The sequence below is a fragment of the Lepidothrix coronata genome, unplaced genomic scaffold, assembly GCF_001604755.1.
Source record: "Lepidothrix coronata isolate B3197 unplaced genomic scaffold, Lepidothrix_coronata-1.0 Scaffold87, whole genome shotgun sequence".
In the NCBI taxonomy this organism is placed as follows: domain Eukaryota; kingdom Metazoa; phylum Chordata; class Aves; order Passeriformes; family Pipridae; genus Lepidothrix; species Lepidothrix coronata.
The window spans coordinates 2,248,098-2,268,980 of NW_016690267.1; the positions used below are offsets into that span (position 1 = coordinate 2,248,098).

General features: G+C 43.2%; 1 protein-coding gene and 1 pseudogene across 1 annotated transcript; one reads left to right on the plus strand and one right to left on the minus strand.

Moving 5' to 3' along the window:
• Positions 1–11,259: 11,259 nt before the first annotated feature.
• On the minus strand, positions 11,260–12,213 carry PPP1R3E (protein phosphatase 1 regulatory subunit 3E). The gene has a single exon (XM_017820960.1). It carries the CDS (start codon positions 12,211–12,213, stop codon positions 11,260–11,262), a length of 954 nt encoding a protein of 317 aa, XP_017676449.1.
• LOC108500232 lies at positions 12,212–19,121 on the plus strand (annotated as a pseudogene).
• Positions 19,122–20,883: the final 1,762 nt, after the last annotated feature.

Here is a 20,883-nt window from a genome sequence, read left to right on the forward strand (position 1 = left end):
TTGTGGCAGGAACATGACTCTTCTTGTAACCTGGACTACAGCTTTCCCTGAAATACCTTTTTATTGTTCCCAAGATGTGGAAAAGCAGTGTCTCCCTAATGTCCTTGTATTCTTCCTACTTAGAGTTGCAAAGATGATGCCAAAAAAAAGGAGAAGCCATATCAGCTACCTCTCTGCGTGATTTTTACTTCTTTACAGAATCTATTAATGCTCTATTTTCACTTCTTGTTTTACTACATAATCACCTGTTATGTAGTTGATTATGCCTGGGAGGCAGCAGGTCTGGCCTTTGTCTTCCCATTTCTGTGCTTTCTTAGTATGCAAAGCTCATGCAATGATAGTTTTTCAGGGTTCTAGGGTGGATTATTTAGGCTGTGTTTTTGCCCAGTGAACACTATGTAAGACACAGATAATTAAGGAACTGATTCTACATCTTGTGGTGATTTCAGAAGAGCAGAGACTTGTGTAAATTGTGTGATCAGCAATAGTTTGACACATCATCTATCCACGTGTGTCTGTAGCAAGTAGGCAACTGAAACCAAAACTCCCTTTGCAAACCAGTAAACCAAAGCAGCTGATTCCATTAGACTGAATATTTAACAACCCCACAACTGTGCACTCAAAGTTGATGTGACAGCTGAGGGTGAGGTTGAGTTGCACACACCTGCACTTCAGGAAAACGCGATGATACCGCAGAGTTTTGGTCTAAAACCTCTTTCCACGATTTTAAAATGGTTGTTAGCAGCTAAGCACAAAACTAAGTTGATCTAAGAGGAAGCAGGGGAATGCTTAATTTGTATCAGGCAAAATCCATATTCCTTTGAAAGTTCCTTCTTCTAAAAGGATGTGAATCACAGCCCTTCTAAAAGGCAGAAATGCACTGCTGGTCATACAGAAACTTCTCTAATGTGTAAAAAGAGGGTTTCTTTTATGATCTGAAGGGATGGCAAAGTAATTGGTTTGGTGGAGTTTTTTTGCTTTAAATCCTAGGAGAAGATTTTCCCTACACAAGTCAGAGATCAAAGCCCTGCCAAGAGAGAATCAACTGTGTCTTTAGTACAGTTCCATCATCACCACAGGAGTTAAACTGCACAGTGACTAAGGGGGAGAGAGATTTTGACTGGTCCATAGGAATTCTGACTTGGCAGTGGTTGATTAAACAAAAGGCTCTTGTAAACCCAGTGTAAATGTTTTAAAAACCCTCAGTACTTATCCATTATTCACACTGCCATGCAATATTTACTGTGACAACATCCAGGGCCCAGAGAGCTGGGAGCTTGATCCCAGCCTCTTACGGACTCCCTGCATCAGGTGGGATCTTCCACCCCCCCCCCCCGTGCACTTTGGAAGGGAAAGTTTGTGTCCAACACAGCAAGTTCAGGCAAATGGAGGTAGGAATGCAGGAAAATATTCCTATTTGATACTGTTTCCTCCACCTTTTTTTCCCCAGCTTTAGGGAGAAACAGGCCCATCATTTATTGCTATGTAATACATGACCCTTGTGGATCCCCCTTTAAAGGTTACTCCAGAGCATTGTAATGCATTTTTATACCATTTTCCCTTAAAAAAATGTTTGTATGCTTTCATTATGATCAGTAAAACAGTAATTTCTGTAATGCCCTATGGGACTTGGAGAACAGTAAAAACTGGCAAATCTGGTCTCTTCCTTAAACTTTGCCCATTTAAACTGTATTAGCAGTTTAAGTATATGAGTGTGGGTAAATGACAACTGTCTGAAAAGAAAATCTGAAATTCAACCTTTCATGGTGTGCAGCTGGAGAATGGATGTTCTTTTGCTTAAAGCTGGGATGTGTGGAGATCACACAGCAAGAGGCAAAGGAACTTGCACCCCCCTGCACTAGATATTTTGGAGAAGAGAAAGAAACCCCAGGAATATCGCAAAATCAATAAATAACAGGATGTCACCCGTGGGTGGAATGCTTCAGGTCATGAACGGTGACCTGCGCTGATCCAAATAACCGCAATTAAAAATGGAAATCGTCGCCTGAATTCACCACACGGTGGCACTCAAATCGTTCCAGACGGGGCGAGGAACGCCCAGCCTGGTCCCCAGGTCACAGTGACACCTCAGCAGTGACACCTCAGCCTCGGGGTCACTCACTTGCCCGTGAGGCAACTGCAAGCTCAGGAAAAATATTAAGCACATCTCGCTTCACTGAAAACGTTTAAAACGCACTTCCCACAGCACTATATGTAACAAAGGAATTAACTTAAGCCTCGTTTTATTCCCCCCCCCATCATCATGTGGCTGAACTAATGGAAAACAACATCCTTTGGCAAGCTATTCCCGGGGAATGGGACCTCATGGATGTGAGACGAGAGTAAAAGACTCTCGAGTAATCTCCATCAGCATGAATTACCAGCAAGATATGCTGCAGATGGCACAGACAAATGTTGAGAGCAGCTTAGGAGTGTCCTTAATGTAATTTTCTCCACTTTGCCCACACTACTTCGACACAGTCTAAGAACAGTCCTTGGCAGAGAACTGAGTCTGTGCTATCTGGATGGGGCAGAGTTTGCCCCACTATATTGATGTTTCTCTCTTCCTGACAAAGCATAATTCAGTCACTTCAGACCTGATCTATTTTAATGCAGTACAAGCACCCTACATCCTTTGCTATTAGGCTGTTTTATTTGTCATTTGGTTATAGCATTCAATTATTTATGCTGTTGAATGTATTTTGCTTCGAGATGCATTTTAATGGAAGTGCAGCACTTATACCTTTCTCTGACCATGAAGGTCAATCCACAAGGCAGGAGGATGAGTCTGCACTTCTCAGACCCAAGAGTACTTCTGTTGTGCAGCCATCACCCATCTCCCTTCTTCACTGCACGGGTCTGGATCAAGAGAAAACAACAGAAATAAGTGTTCTTGGCAACTCCTGGCTGTTCTGAGAAGCCCTCCCTTGTGCCACAACTGGTAAGGCACAGCCAGTGATAAAACTGGTGATAATATCACCATTGCACATCATTTCTTCCTGCAATGCATCACCCCCATCTACCACTGAAACAGTTCTGCAGCTTTCTGTTAGGCCAGGGGGCATTTCTTGCACCAGCTTGCCTGGTAAATGTGTCAAATATAAAAGAGAATTCGGCTGTTCAAAGCCTTGATAGGAATGTTTTGTTGTCAACTTCCCTCACCTTCCGTAGGTTTAAAGAGTAACTGAAGGACAACGTGGTGCTTTGATATATTCCTGCTTCTATCTGACCTGCAGCAGTATTTCTGCTGGGGAGCCTTGCAGAGGGACACGCTTTGGAAGCAGCACAGCCAGTCCCTGTTTCTCCTCCCTACCTGCCCCTGGATACATGGAGTGTTCCAAGGAAGAAGAGACATTCATCCAGAGGTCAGGGAGGGGTTGGGACTGCAGCTCTCAGTCATGACAACAGCCCAAGCTCCTGGGATGAGGTTGCAGGAGAACCCGAGCTGATCTCACAGCTCCCTGAGGCTGAAAGACAGGCCCTTGCTCCCTGTTCCTCCTCTTTGGCCTTGCCCTCTGTTCCTGCTGCCTCTGTTGGTGCCAAGCCCTCATTGGAGAGAGCCCTGGCATTCCACACATCCCCTGAGCCAGTTCAACTCATTGGTCACACCAAAAACTGTTGGTGGACTCCAAGAAACAGCCAGAGAGGGACGTTAGGAAATAGAGTTTGTTATCGACAGTAAAATTGCCTGAATACTGCACACATTTTAACACTTGTTATTAATAAGATTATCTACAGTAATTCTGATTAATCATCAGATGAATTACCATAGTCATATTTTGTCCCATTCAGGAGTGAAAAAAATGGAAAATGAATCCAAGACTAAAGAACAATATAAAACTATTCCTTTTCTTGTTTTTTTTTAGACCACCATGACTTCATTACAATTTCACTCTGAACTGTAATCTCATTACTTCAAGGTCACTCAAGCATAACAGCAGTTTTAAATTCAAAGCATCTGCCTCACCAAACAAAAGGGAAAATACACTCTATTATTCTAACTATTACAGTCTAATATTTATATTATGGCACCTTCATGAAACAATTGTAGATTCTGTCATTTATGTGGGCTGAGAGTTCATTTTTACTTGAACGGAAAGATAAGGTAGATGTTAACTCAGAAAACATTCCCTCTGGGGAAGGAAAAAATTAAAAAGGAAAAAAGAAATCTAGGGCTAATTTTAATTAGTTTGCCCTTCCAAAGAAACACATGCAAAAAAAAATACTAATAATGAGACAGCCAAGCAGATGTTTCTGAAAGAGGATAGAAAAATAAGTTGTACAAATTACATGAGAATAAACACGAAACATTTTTTTCTCCTCGTGGCCATGTGGCTTTTACCCACATTATAAAAAAGGCTTTGAAAGTACTGGTTAAAGAAAAGCAGTCACATTACATTTACACCCACTGATAATCCCACCCTGTCTCCTTCAAACATGGTAATATTCCTACAAGAAAAAATGCAGCTTCCACTGAGAACCCTCCTAAGACAGGTTGGCAGAAAACCTGGCCCAAATATCAGATATTTGCTTCAGATGTGCAGGTACATCCCAACATGTCTTCACACAAGCACAGCAGGTGCATTGGAACACAATTGTTTCAGACTGCCAACAAAAAAAGACATCATGGTTTGTCAGCTCTAAAAAAAAAAAATAATGAGGTTTGTAGTCACCACGTGGCTCGTGATTTGTATCATTAATCTTTAATGGCAGCTAGAAGCTACAGGTTTATAAATATATATATATTTTTCATAATTGTGACAACCAGTGACTAGATGCCGTTTTGGTGGAAAATTGTCTGAAGTACTGTAAGGCTGGGTAAGTTACAAGGCATTATTAGAAAACATTGATTTTTGACTTCTGGTGATATTACATTTTTTTTTTTACAAACATTAGAAACAAACATTGTTTGGTGAGATAAAAACATTGCAGAAGACACTACAACCAAAAGTAATTTACCAGTCAAGTAACACTTTTTTTTTTTTTTAAACAGAGTTAAATCAAAGAAACAGTATTAAAAACTTGCAAAGAACACTCCCCTCAACAGGACAGAATCTCCATTACAGAGAGAAATCATTGGTGTGACACTACAAGGGAGGAGTTAGGTTTGTTCAAACCATTCCAAGAACTCCAATTCTCTGTCACAGCAGAATTTTCCTGGGTTACAACAAGTATTCATGTCCAGATGTTGGCAGGTTTTGCACCCAGGCAGAGCTCAGCTTGGATCAACCTTAAAATACCTGAACTTCACATCTGGGTGCACCTCCATGGAGTCAGGACAGGTTGTGCCACAGTTTAGAAACTGGATTTATGAGTAATCCCAACCAAGTTCAGTTTTACTGCTTCTGATCAGCTTTAAAAACCTACACATTAGCTCCTTGAGTTTAAAAGGATAATACAATTTGGCTTTTTTAAGATAGAGAAATACAAAAAGAGTTTAAAACTCACAACAGTAACACAACATTTTGTCCTAGAAGGTGGTTTAAAGTGTAACGTGTGAGCCTTGGTTATGCAGTTTGATGAAATATTGTCTTGGTACTTTTAGGAGGAGCATTATTATGATTTAGTGAAGTCAGATCGGACAAAAAAAAAAAAAGAGCCTAAAGTTATAACACCATTTAAGACACACAATTTCCTTAATGACACTTTTAACAGAATATTCTACACACAACACACTGATAAGATCAACTACACCAGTCAAGTTAACCCCTAAAAAAACCCAGGTGCACCATAGAATTGCATAGAAAGAAATCCCTGGCATTAATACACTTGCACTGGAGACTAGGACTTTCTCCCTGCCTTACTAGACCAAAGCACATATGTTTTTAAAAAAGCACATCTCACACTGGACATTTCTCTTAGCTCTATTCTTTGGAATCACTAGTGCATATGTTATTTCAAGCAATTTTCAGGCTGCATGCTACTGTTTCATGTTGTAAAACTAAAACCGCAAGGAAAACAGTTTTCCTGCCTTCCCCTCCAAACATGTAATGGAAAATAATCTTCTTACGTGGCATAAAATTAAAATCAGACCTCTCTCAACAGCAGAGCTGAATGAAGAGGATATTCCCGTGAGATGGGGACACTCAGGGTCAAAACTCCTCTCTGTAAAGTAAAAAGTCATATTTATAGGTTGGATAAAGAAAGAATCCAAGCAATAGCCAATGGTTTTATAGCTCAGCATCCACTCTGATCATGGAAGACCTACATTCAAGTCCATACAGCGATGTAGGGAAGTAATCTAATTTATTTTGGGGCAATTCTCTCATAATAAGCTGAACCTGAGAAAACATTCCTTCGAAACAGGTGTGTTTCCCTGAACATGTTTCATTTTGAAATACGCCACCACCTTCCATTTTAAACAAAACACTGACCAGCTCCACATAAGGCTGAGGGATTCATTTTACAACGACACAGATTACATTTACTTCTTGCCTTAAACTATTTATGATGGAAAAACCTTCCTCTCGGTGCTCAAAAAAGACTTTCAGTCATTCAATAATCCTTCCATCCTCTCCAAACATGTGCACTGAGGATTTCCCAAAAAGCCATGCAGTGGAACTGGAAGGTAAAAGTAATTTTCTTCAGCTCCTCCCTGCAGTGAGCACTTTAATGTCATGATATGACCTCTGCAGACAGACAAAATCCATCCCAAAGTTTTAATGATACTCATTATGCAGCATCAGATAAATAACAGTAAAAGCTGAAGAGACCACGTCTCCACAAACAGATTTCATAAAAAACTAGAACTTCTGGTTTCAGACAGAATATATATTTAGAATATCTGTGCAAGAGGTGAATATATACAATAAATATATCTTGTTATATCAACTATAGTCACAGATTTTTTTTTTTAATTAACTATGCAACTGTAGAGGTGTATCAGGAAGACATATTTCTGACTGACATTTCTTTCATTGTAATATGGGAAAATATAATCGAATTCTTCCTGCTGCTACAGCTTCAGGATGTCTGGCACAGCTGAGAATGTGTCAGGAATTAGAATAGATTATTATATTTTAGTATAAATTTCATTTTAATGACAAAGTATTGGACTTCTGGTGGGAGAGCTAAGGAACACGGGAGATTTCTTCCTAGGAAATGCTGAAAGGCACGTAAAAATTTTAATATATACTCAATAATATGTTAAATATCAGATTCTGAGTATTTCTGTAGGGCTACTTTTTATTAAAATTAGCAGCTGCTTGCCTGTTGGCTCTATGGAAAAACATTTCATGTCTCTGTAAAGGGGTGATGCTTCTGCATGAGCAGACATCTGTTCATTCAAGTGATACATTTTCCCCTCACATCTGCTGAAGCAACAGAGAGTGTGCACTTATTCTGTTGTTTTCTGAGATTCTGAGGCACGCACATTCACAGCAAAAAGTTGCTTGCAAGTGGTAAAAGGTTAAAAAAAAAATGAATTTACCTGAAATTATGTATACTTATTGAAAATGAGTAGGACAGTTTCAGTTTTATGCTTATAAATAATATGCTTAGCTAGCTGAAATTCCATTTACAGTCAATAGTTCTGATTCCTTTTAGGTTCTCTAATAATTAGGGTAAATTTAATAGTGCCACGAAAGGCATGGAGTCACATGCAAAAACCTGCCAGTTCAAGTGGGAAGCAGCAAACATCCCTGTCAGACATACAGTACAACTTGACTGGCTGTATAAATTAACATTATAGTGCACACACAGTAACATGGCACGTCCCATAAAGCTACAGCTTTGCACCAGAAATGCCAGACACACTTTTACATCTGCAGAGATATAAGCAGTGAATAATTCACTTCAGAGTGAAGCACAGGACCCAAGGATCATGGCCTTGCCTAAACCACTCTGGAATCACTTGGAAAGGGAGGTGCCATGAGCTCCATCCATGCAAATAAAAATGCAAAGAGGTGACATGTTTCCAGCAGAAGGTTGGCTTGAAAATCTTCAGATATTTTACTTTGCTTGTGAAAGTTCTTTCTGCTGAACAACATTCTTCAGAAATATGATTATAAAAAGCGGTTTTGCTCGTGCTCCCATTAAAAGGATGGGTGTCCTGCCAACTTAAAAACGGTTAAAAATGTGGGTTTCTTCTCCTCAAAGTTTATGTAAATATTATATAAATATCATTTGATATTTTCATTTCATTTCCACTTATCACAATGCTTCCAGCAAGCCACACATAGATGGCATCAGGTCGAAATCTAAGGGACTGGAAGCTACAGGAATGCTGCCAAGGGACAAAACACTCATGGCCAGTGCAACCAAAACATGTGGTTGGAAATCTGAGTGAGTCTTGCTTGGAAATAAATTCATGTGATAGAACAGCAAATGTGTAATTGAAGGGGTGCAACTGTGGCATGTACCACTGATAATTTCTATTAAAACACCTTAATCTTCTTCCACAGAGCTCATCAAGAGCATCCTCCAGTCAAAGCTGCTGGTGCAGCCTCACCTTTCCAGCTTGGAAAAGGAGCTGTTCCTAAATGCTTCCAGAAAGGCCATGTCTGTTACTGGGCTTGCATGTATGTTATCCATAATCTGGGATCGAGTCCAAGCCCCTGAAGTTACTCACAAAATTCAGGTTTAGGTCAGGCTGAACCGCTTGAAAGCTCAGGAGAACTGTTTTACAGGACATTCTTCTGGTGTTCTACAACCCCTAAAGTTTTAATATTCAGATCTGTCTGTGGCAAAGGCAGCCATAAATAAAAGAACAGTGACCTTTGAACAGTATTGTAAAGCCATAGCCCAATTCTGACTGCAAAATTTCAACCAAGAGCAACAGTAATTTCACCTAAATCGTGATAAAAAAATAAAGGGTAACACAACAACCTCCCAGTGTATTTGGTGCATGTAATCCACTTGGGTATCCCAAATTGAAAGAGTTTAAGCCACAGGTGTTAGAAGGAGATTTTTAAAACTTTTTAGAGACCTTTAGAGAATTTTTAGAGACCTGCAGATGCTGCATAAATCAAATGACAATGAAAACTGCCATTCACTGGAAAATAATTTTGGAGCTGTGGAATTATTCACTGGTAAAAATGGTCTTAGCCCTGTTTGTGTTTCTAAAGTTTGTTAGAACTTCATGAGCAAAGTTACAGCATCAGTTGATCTAAAATGCACAGAAACTACTTTTTTCTCCAAGCATTTTAGTCTGTCCAACCCTCCAGCTGTTGGTTCACTCTTTGGGTGAAAAAGGCCGAGCAAAAAGTGCTTTGGAAAGCTCTAACACATAAATAAAAGATGTTTTGCTGTATTTCTACAGATTTCAAAGTGCTTTCAAATGGAGACAAGTCCTTTTCCTTCTCTCCAGTATTAAGGCTCTTATAAAAAAAATATAATTTCAACTAAAAGACACTTGGGCTTTTTTTAATCAAATACACCACTTCATATGCTTTAATCATGAGCATTTTAAGACCCTAGTTGTGCAATTCTAGCTTTATATCCATGTTCTAGCAACTTATAGGATTACTGTATTACAAGATGGGGACCTTAATATTCTAAAATGTGAAATCCTCAGGAGATGCTGACAGTACATTTCTCTTATATTCTGTTTCATTAAAAACACAGGGATTAGAAAACTGCCTGGGAAATTAAAACCAAGTTACCAGTACTACAGAAAGCAGTCTTGCTATTACTTCCATTAAATCAGAGACAGTGATCCAGAGAAATTAAATTAAATACTCTTTTCCCATCAACTTTCCAGACCTCTTTTTCCCCCAGAATTTAGAAGTTTAATTATTCTGACTGAACCAAACCCTCAGGAGACTAAAGTGCTCTCAATTCCCACCGAAGTCAAAAGGTTCTGTGAGAACTCATTACTCCAGACATTACTCAAGCTGCTTGGGACACTTAACTCTTTCAAGGAACATAAAAATGAAGTTAAAAATCACATTTCATTCATTAACAACGTACAGAAGGTCCAAAACCTCAAAGGCCTGACCTTACAGCCCTTCATAACCAGCAGATCACGCTGACATTGGTTTTGCCACTCTCAGAAGTTGTATTTGCAGAGGTCCCTCTCCTGCAAACACGCACACACCTCAGTCCTGGAAAATCAGCACCCAGATTTGGCACCAGCACAACCTGTACTCAGCTGAACTCCCGAAAATTCGAGTTTTAAAAGGAAAATGCTATGTTTACTGCTAATATAATTTAAAAATATATTTAAAACATACCTTTGAAGGCAGAAGTCAGCATACTCTGTAATATTTATATGGCAAGGTGCAACTTTCTTCGATTTGTCTGACTAAACTTTGCTAGATTTGTGAAATCTGTCCCTTACTGAAATTATTATGAAAAATTTGGAGCACTTAATTTTTCAGAAAGGAGGTCCCTGCCCTGACACACCTTAAGAAATTAAGTTAAACCGTCAACAGGAATAAAAATGAAAGTGTTGCTTGTGATGCAGACCAGAATTATGGATTTAACTCTTGTAGTCTCTAGTTCCCTCGGTGCAATCCCACGACTTTCCTGCTGACCTGAACACAAGCAGCTTCACAGGCCCAATCCTACAGAAACAAACACCAGACCCTGCCAACCCCTTCCACCAACGTACCACACGAATCCTAAACCAAAACACTTTCTCTTTAAAATCTCTCCGTGAGTGACATTTCAATTAGGCTGTGACGCTATTTTTTTTTCTTTCTAAGTATGTTTAAATACACGAAATAGGGTTCAAAATTAAAAAAAAAAAAATTTTTGCTTTAAACCAAACATTTTTACAGCATGATGAAACACAGCTACACCTTGGGGCATCCCCGCTCTTGTCCTTTTGGGTTGCAAACTATTCTGTCCCTCAGCCCTCCATTATGAGGCCCTTAACCCCAAACTGACACGAGAGGGGGAGCGCAGACCCAGCCCCTCGCCAGAGCCGGGCTTTGCTTGAGCAGGATTAGGCAAATGGGACGGCTGGAGGGGTGCCCTGTGACCCTGCCCTCCGGGTCACCTGCTGAGGCGACAGCAGCCCCTCTGGCACCTGGAAGCATGTGCATCCAAGGATCCCGGTCCCGGCCGGTCAATCCCGCCCATTCCCCGAGCCCCCCCCGGCAGATGCTGCTTTGGTGGCCGCCACAGCGCTCGGCGGACTGAGGGGAACCCGCGCCCGACCCCCCGTGAGGGGAGCGAGGGTCCCCCGGCATCGCCAGCGACCCCGGAAAGCCAAATCATCCCGCTGGGAACAGAACTCGGGAAAAGCCCTCCCGGCGGCTCTCTGGGAGGCGGCGGGGCAGCCCCCGGGCGGGGGGATCCCCCCGGCCCCCCGGCTCAGATGAAGTGGATCCAGGCGGAGCTGTCGGGGTCCTGCGGGAGGCCGGTGCCGGGCGGGACGCGCTGCCGGGCCCGCAGCCGATAGTTCTTGCCCTCGTTGTTGTCCCAGTACTCGGCCCCGGCCACGCGGTACCGGACGGCGAACTCGAGCGTGGCCTCGGCGGCGGCAGCGCCCAGGGGCAGCAGGAAGGCGAAGCGGTCGGTGATGCCGTCGGGCGGCCCGGGCGGCTGGTACGCGGCGGGAGCCTCCGCGCAGCTGGCCCAGGCATTGAGCGTGTACCGCACCGACACCACCTTCTCGTAGGCGAGGTTGAGGACGCGCACGGCTCCGCGCAGCCCCGCGGGCTCTGCCCGCACCCACTCCAGCCTCACCTTGTGCTGCCGCACCCGCTCCACGAAGCCCGGGCTGGCTCCGGGCTGCGGCGGGAACAGCGGCTCCAGCAGCGGCGGCGGCGGCCCGAACAGCACCGGCTCCAGGTCACCCAGCGCCGGCGGCTTCCTGGTCTTGAGCAGGTCTGCGGGGCGCGGCGTGGGCGGCGCGGGCAGCGGCACCCGCGGCAGGTCGGCCTCGCAGAAGAGGTGCACGGAGGTGAGCTCCAGCCCCAGGGAGTCGGCGAACCGCACGGTCTTGCGGCGCGACGGGCTGTGCTGCAGCGCGGGGCGCAGGCTGCGGTCTCCGGGCGTGGGCAGCGACTTGGCGCGGCGGCGCTGCGTGGGGCTGGGGGGCACGGCGGGCAGCGTGGGCTCCCGGCCCCGCGTCTGCGGCGGCTTCTCGCCCGCCGCCTCCCGCACCACGGGCGTGGGCGCGGCGTCGCCGTCGGGGCTGCAGCCCGCCCTGCACTGCTCGGCCAGGCTGCCATAGAGGCAGGCGCTGCAGCTGAAGTTGCGCGGCAGGTAGAGCCGGGGCGGCGGCGCGGGCACCGAGCTGTGCAGCGAGCCCGCCTTATCCATGGGGCGCCGGCGGGAGCGGCGGCGGGGCCGGCGGCTGGCGCGGCACCCGCGGCTCCTCCTCTCGTGCGGGTGGCGAGGCGGCTTCAGCGCCCGGTCCGCGGGCTCTGCCCGTCGCCCGGAGCCGGCGGGATCGCCTCGGCGCTGTGCAGGTCGCGGCCGGCCCCGGGGGATGCCGGCGGGTGCATCTGTGCGGGGGCGGCGGCGGGGCCGCGCTGCTCCGGCTGCTGCCGCTGCTGCCGTGCCGCGGTCAGGCAGCGACACACGCCCCGAGCCATCCTTCCCTGCCCATGGCTCCCACCCCTGCCCGCCTCGCCACGGCCCCTGATCACACCCCGCGGCTCCCCCCAGTACCGCGGCTACGCCGGCCCTCTCCTCCTCTTCCTCCTCCGCCTCCTCGCTGTGTTCTGGGTCTTTCCTCGAGGATCTCATCCAAAAAGAGGAGGCGGGAGGGATTCCCCAGTGGAAACATTAAAATTCATAGCGGCGCTCTCGCTCGCCCGACCCGCTACAGAAATAGCTGCGGGAGAAAGAGGCAAAGCCGGGCTCGGGGAGATTACACGGGCCGATAAGAAACAGCTGGCTGGCAACTTGGATCTCGCAGTGTACATTTAAAGGAAGAAATCCAGCTAATCTGCTGTAATGCGTTTACTGTACATCTGCCGAATAAAAGGCACCTGCCGCAGTCCTGCCGCTCATCGCCCCCGGCGCTCGAACAGCTCCGGCCGAAACACGGGGGGACGATTGTGACACACAAACCCCGGTGGTTCTTGTCGGAAGAGCGTTTGGCAATTGCCGAGCAATATTCAGCTGAATTACAGTTTAATGACGAGCAGACTCTGGTGTAGCCAGTTCAAGGCGCTAAACCACCATTTTAGTAAGCCGCTTCATTCCAGACTTTCCGTAATCTGGGACTCATTTTTAATTAGTAAATTGCATTAAAAACAATGATCCAACCGTCCTGCCAGAGCCTGAGCCTGAACTGTGTTGACATGTGATTCTGATTTAGCTTCTGAGCAGGAGCTTTTTACACCTCGAGCATTTTATCTGCAGCACTTGGTGTTCCTTTGACAGTCTGGGCAGTGGAAATGCGGCTGATGAGATTAAGAACGGGACAAGTAAACCCGATAAGGACCAAGTGCTAAAAAGCCACTAGAACACAGGGAAGAGTTATTCGCTGCCTCTGTTAGAACTATCAGCTTTAATTCCTTTACTAATAAGTATGAAAAAAAATCCTAGATTATTGCTGCTGGGTTCCAAATGTTTTTAATGACAGATGGTTCATAAGCAGGGAATAAAAATTTCTGCTCATCAGTGTTAAATTTGACACCATTAAGCTTTGTCGTGCCATTGTCTCATATTCATAGGCTGATCATAGGTTTTGAAAAATCAAATACGAATAACATAAATAATTACATCTCAATTCATTAGCCCAGGATCTTAAAATTGTCTCATTTGTCCTTTAACGCCATCCCTCACAGAAATTAGTATTTCAGGAAAATCAGGTTTTCATCTACTCACACTTAATTTGGGGGAGAAAAAGAACCGACCCAAATAATTGTTCAAACAGGTTTTCAGGTTATATCCTTTTGAATCATTTTTAGAGTAATTTTTCTCTGTCATAACATTTGCTAAGGAATTACCACTTCTTTGTGCTGATTTCACTTTAAAACAAGTAAAGAGTAAGAACATTCTTTTTTACATTGATATGCAAAGTCTTGGCATTTTTAAACCATTGTGAAACTATCGGAACTAATACACTAAATTGGTTTAAACCCAATAACACATTCAGTCAGGTTTGGGTGTCTTTGTGGCATGGATGGGGAACAAGACTTCGGAATAATTTAGTTTCCACTGTGCTTTACACAACTGGGGCACCTTAGTAAAGTTTCACTTCCCTCTTCTGGTAATGGTAGTTGCCTAACTTCTTCTTACCATAAACTTGGGTAATACTCCTGCTTTTTGGCTTTCCCTGGCCTCCTCTTTCCTCCCACAACCCTGGTACTATTTCATGGAACAAAAAAACCCCCAACTTCTTTCTTCACTGGTGATTGCAGGTGATGTAGTTCACGTAACCAAGTTTAAAATACAGGTTCCTCAAAGGTCATAAAGGAAATAGTAGCATAAAAAAGAAAAAAGAGTGATAAAAAGAAAGAAAAAAAACCCCAAAGCAACACAATAAGCTTTGGACTAGCCAGGTCAAGCCAACATGAGATACAGATGGACAGCCATATAAACTGACTGACAGCATGAGAACAGAGTTCAGAAATGTCACTTGAGTTCTGCTCTTGTCATAGTCGGGTAAAAAACAACAGTTCTTTAACCCTGCAAGAGAATGAGAGCACTGTGTGTGTGTGTGTGTGAATAGTGGGGAAAAGGGTAGAAAGAGACTTGATATAAATGCATGTCTGCTGTGAATAATTTCACAGGTGACCCTTATGGAGTAAGAGTGGAACAAAGCCATTTATAGGTTTTAAAAATCAGAATTAAATGGTACTTAAAACATCCAGAACATCAACTCACCACTAGTCCTGGGGGCGTTCACATTTTCACCTGCTGTTTCCTGCAGACACCTCAAGTTCTGACACACACAGGGACACCCCAGCCTTGTCTCTGTTGAGCACTGTCACTGTGTAAATGCCACCAGAATCTGTAACAAAGGTATTTCTCCCTTTTTTTTTCTCTTGATCTGAACATTCCCAGCATGTCTCACTGAATCAGAGGATGCTCCTGCTTTCTTTTTACTCCTGCTCACTTGCCAAGGGTGAAGCTGTTGGAATTCTTACCCACATCTTTCACTTTCTGAGGGTGTCCTTACTACTAGGCTGCTCTTCCCCCTCTGATGAATTTAAGACAGACACAGTAAATGAAAGTTTTGAGCACTGAAATTTAACAAATACACACACACATATTCCCTCAAATAGCCTGCAGCCTTGTGCATCCTTCTGTGTTGTGGAAACTGTGGTACAAGTTGACAGTGGGAAGCATCAGACCCCATTTGTAAAAGGAAGTCCTTTTGGGTTTGCCTACTGTAAATAATTGTGCACAGCAAAAGCTTCAATCCACAGAAGCGAGCAAGCAGAACCACACACAGAGACTCTGCTTTAATGTATGCAGTGGTAGCAGCCTTACACCACCCCCTCTCCATCCTAATTTAGTTCCCAAAATTTTGAACATGTTAAGTTTCAAAGTCTAATCCGTCTCTGCATTTACAGTGCTCTGTTAAGGACACCACCCAAGGCTCTTTTCTAAATACTACTGTCAGTAACAGAGCTGACACAGAAGTCATTAGTGTCGACCTAGCTACCCCCTTTAAAGAAATACCTCTTATCTTCTCGCTGGAAAATAGTATTTTCATGGCAAGATAATTTTGAAGGTGCCAGCAGGAATAGAGACCCCATCATTTAAATTCTAGAGCTCGTGTTGCTCTATTGCAGGGTAAGAAGAGCAGAAGGTCTTAAATTACAATTAACGTTGACAGGCTTAGGAAATGGTGCTCGGGCATTGTTTTCATTCCTGCGGATTCCTCTCCCTTGGCAGATTCAAACAGCACGGTCACAGGATAAAGGTTTCTCCTAATTAACATTGTCCTAATAACATTTTGTTGACCTGTCTCTGCATCTTCCAGCTGACGTCAAAAATTCGAGAGGCAGCCTCTCGTTTGCCTCCGTAAACCGACTGCCCCTGACATTTCTGCCGTGCCAAACTGCATCTAAAAATCCGCCTGATGCCTGAGATTTTCCAGCTAACTGAGCTGAGACGTTTGGTCCCCCTCTTCTGTTGAGATTTAAATTGTTTGAAAGAAAAAGGGAGAACTGCAGCAGGCAGTGAACCAGGAGCTTTTTTTTTTTTTTTTTCTGCTGCATTTATTGATTGTCTGGAGCCCAGGTAATCCAGGAGAAAGCAAACACGGGCGCTGGGGAGCATTAGGCACAACCACGGTGGAACCATTAATAGGGCAGAGTGTCTGAGTGCTGGGGCTTATCCAAAGTGGCCCCTGTCACATGTCCACTTTAACTTTCCAGAACAGGTTTATATTTAGTAATGAGCATTGCAGGCAGATAAAATGGATGTAAAGGCGAAGTGCATTACGGTTACATCAGCTCTGGAGGTGAAGTGGTGACTCAGTGCGTGGATTGGAAAGGTCAACTTCTACTCTCATTTGTATCTGTGCAGCTCCCCTGAAGCTGATGAACTGTGTAGGTGTTACATGAGAATATCACCCCCAAGTTTAATAATCTTATGTGACTGCACGAATCTGACAATGGTATTTACACTGACAGTCTGTGAGCCTTGCGTGAGACAGTTGCTCTGCACACTTATAATTTAAAAATACCTTCCCACACCATTTCACACTGGAGATTAACTCAGACTTTACTTATTTCCCCAAGAAAGTATCTTAGTCACATTTCTAGAAGTGCCACATTAGAATTAGGTAATATGCCTGAGGTGTATATATATATAAAAAAAATAACTATTTTGTTGAAGAACAATGGTAATGATTTCTGTATCAAATATTATCTTCACTTAACCAGGTTATACAGTCTTTATCTATTAAAATGAAAGTTGTGTGTGATTCACAGAGTTGTATCAAGGACATTTGATGTCAAACAAAGATCAGTGATTAATTTCCAAAGGGCTGCAAGTTCTGCTAAACTGAGATGGGACCCTTGGCAAAGGTGCTTTGTGGTTGGGTTTTTGGTTTCTGGGGTTTTGGGTTTTGTTTTGTTGTTCTTTGTTTATTTTTGGTTTTAAATACTGGGATCCAAACGAAGACACAGTATCAACAAGAAAATAGAATTGTAAGAGTTTACCTCCGTTCATGACCTTGTGAATCTGCCTTACACTATGATGAAGCTCACACATAATTTATTGGTTAATCATTAACTGTCTCTGTTGCCTCTTAAGTGATTGGCTTAAGACTTCTGGAGAGCATAAGCTAAAAAAAAAAAACCAAACCCACAAAACAATTAACACAGTGGAAAAGAAAAATACCCAGATACAGATACATCTCCTTTTTGTGAAGAAAATTATAAAGAAAATTTAAAGTATTTTTCTTATATAGTTAGTTCTGCTCTTTTTTAGGATTGAATTTTTTTAACAAGGATTAAGTAACATCCAGCAGGACTGGGACTCTTTCAGTCCTAGAACTTTTAACACAGCTTTTCATGCAAATATCTGAATAAATGCACTTGAGGATGTCCCCAGATCCCATTTTCTAATAAGAGTCCTTGTGACTCAGTCTTCATGCCATGTTATAAAATAACCACAGGGCTTTCTATCAACTGCAAATGGTCTCAGTAGTGCTAGCTAATTATTTTAGACATAAAAATATGCTAGTTGCATATTTGATTTTAATATTTTTTCATTGTAAAGTTCTATTGGTCAGGCAGTGGTTCACTGTGATTATTTAGATTCCTTATATTTAAAGAGCAAATGGTCTTCTCAGTTTTGGGTTTTTTTTTAATTTGTTCATTTCTTCACCTTTCTCACAGTTTTTCTTTCCTTTCTACTTGGTCATTTCACATCCATTTTTCCACACGCACGACTCTCTTCTTATTCATTAAATTAATTCTTATTTTTAAACCCCTGCACAGACTCTATCCTTCCTCCAGCCCCTTTTCGCTCTCTCCTCATTTTTGCCTCCAAGCTCCCAGTTCTGTCCTTTCTCCCATTTCCAGCTCCCAGAGCTCCCTCACAGCCCTTCCTTCCCCACCTCCTGAGCCCAGTGGCTGCTCCTGGACAGGAGGCTCTGCCCTATCCATGCAAACTGGATGTGGATAATCCGAGGTCGGTGATCGGTCAAGCGTCACGTCCGACCTCCCCGAAATCCTTCACATCTGGGGATGTTCTCCCCCATCACTTTTACACCCCTGGTGAAGAGAAGGTGTGAAGGGCAGCGTCCTTCCTGAGGGCAGGAGCAGTGCCCACGAGTGACCACACCAGAGGTCAGATTAACCTGATTATCTCGGGATAAAACCGATCCACTTGCCAGCTTCCAGCTGCAAAAACAAGCAGAGCAGCGCCAGGCAAATGGAGCTCCCAACAAGGGCCACTTCTGTTGCAATCTCCTGACAACCACACAGGTCAAGGAGCCAAGAACACAAGAAATCAATCAAAATCAGATGGCAAGTAAAGTGCAGGTGCCAGAGCTTACACAGCTCCAGACAAGGAAGATTTCAACCCCGTCTAGGAAGTCTAAACATTATCCTACAACATACGGCACTAAAATGGGAATATGTAACAAGTTGCACTGTACAAACATTCCAGGGTGAAATAAGGAATGCACCAATAAAGAGAACACTGTGTGTGGAATCTTGAAGATGTGAAAAATCCAGCAGCTGTAAGGCATAAAGAAATGGATGTGCTTGATCTGTTTGGTCCAAACTACTCTGAAACTTTTAAGTTTTCACAGAGTGCTCCCACCTGTGGAAAATGCCACTCCCAAGGACACTTCAAACCCTTCCTGGAGGAACACAAAAGCTGTTCTCAGAAGATGCTCAATGGTACTTCAGCTGAGATTGCTTCCTGCACTCCATGCTAGAGCAGCAGAGCAGAAGAGTGAAAAAGGAGCTGGCATTGGGAAGGATGAAGTGAAGGGACACAAAATAGAAATTCCTGAGTCGCCATTTCTCTCGGGCCACACAAAGGTCTCACTCCTGCAGGAAGGTCCTGAGCAGTTCCACTGGCACTGTGCTCCCCCAGCAGACTGAAGCAGTGCAACTGTTTCTAATTGCTTTTAAAAAGAACAGTCCTCATGCCTGGGTGCAGATTCTACATATAAATCAAAAAACAATGTAGAAAACATGATGATAGCCAGGACTTTTTAACTGATAACATCAGGAATGAACCAAAAATGTGGGAGGTTCCACTGCTCTCTGAACTCCCTTCCTTACCAGTCAGCCACGCTGGGGAGCTGCAGTGCTGTCTAGACTGACCTAACATTTCTATATTTAATTTCATGCTGGTTTAAAGCTTGTTAGACTGTGAGAACACCAATAAAATTTCCTTGTGAGCACTGGGGATATTTGTGGTTTTGTAGATGCTATTAATAGAATTATAAGCTGATGAATGCCAACTACTTACATGTAGGTTTAGTTTCTTCCTGACCATAAGATAGATTCATTAGAGCTTTAAATAGCTTGTTCTGGGGATGAAGTGTAACCTCTTCCCTCAGATTCACTCTATCTGGTTGGCCTTGCACAGTAATTTGGTGTTTGATGCTGCTGAGCACTGAAGCAATGCCTAACTTTAGGAATATTCTTAAATCCACGGCTACTCTGCGAGGCATTTAATAATATTATAAACTTTAAGACTGCTAAGTCCTATTGAGCTTCAGATAAACATTTGCATGCATTCCTTGCTCATTTGTCACCTAAAAGAAATGGAAATGACCTGGAAATCACACAGTGGTGGCACTGACAGAATCATTTTTTCTTTCTCATTCTAAGTAGATTCATTTTTTAAATCCTATTAATGTGTTCTTTGCTTGTTTCTGTTTAATATGTACCCTCTGCATTCTGGTGGCCACTTATTCTTGTTTCAGCTCATACTAGATAAGGGACTTTCAGATCAAGTTGTCTTTTGCTTTTGTGTTAAACAAAATACAAAATAAAACAGCACTTCCCACAGATACACAGGTAACTGCAATTCAACTCAGCATTCAGAACAGGGATTCATTGCAACTCACTCTTCCCTTCTTTTGATGCTCTGATAAAAACTTGGGATAGGGAGAGATAATACCTGTGCAAAGCTCCTGATGGCACATGATTTCCACTTTAAAACAGAAGGAGGAATTCAAGGTATTTTTATTTTTTTTTTTTACCAATAAATATGTGCATCAATGTAGTTTTTCAGTGTCAAATCAGACAGATGAGACAGAGATTTTACTACAACCTGATGGAAGATAACATTCCTATGAACCACAGTCACTGATTATTGCTACAGGACCTGGAGCAAAAGGCCAGAAAAGCTGCTGAGTAAAGGCCTAGAACATAAAGAAACAAATCCACACTTCAGCCATCTTAAGTCAATCAAGTGATGTGCCCTTGAACACACTGGGTTCTTCTAGCACAGGAAACAGCAGCTTCTTGTTTTTGTGTGAGTCCTCTCAAGAAAAACACCATTCCTGTTCAAGGAAAGGAAATCAAGTTAAGGGCTGGACCAGCCAGAAGTGCTTCCTGCATCCAAGGTGCCAAAACACAACAAGTGAACTGTTGACAACAATTAAAAATACAATGATGGAACACCTGAAAGTTAAATCAACATTTTTCTCCCATTGTTTTAGGTCCAAACTTTCAAAGGACTAAATCCAGAGGACTTGCTGTCAAATCCTGGAGCCAGAAGGAAAATGTGCCTCTAATTCCATTGTTCTGAGAGAAAACAATCAGCTTGCCAGCATGCAATTCCTTCAAGTGAAGGAAATCCAGGAACTGAACCCAAACCAGGCAGGGACACTCTCACTGCCAACAGAATAAATAATTCTCAGCAGCAGCAGGCAAGAAAGCAGTTCATAAACACAAACTAAAGCAGAATCATCCCTATGAGGGGAATAGGGCTGTTAGTCCTAAAAGGATCTTATACATCTCACTGTTCCATAATTTTGAATGCTCTGAATAGGAATTCAGTTTCTAGATATTTATGCCATACTCCCCTCTGGAAACACCTGAATGC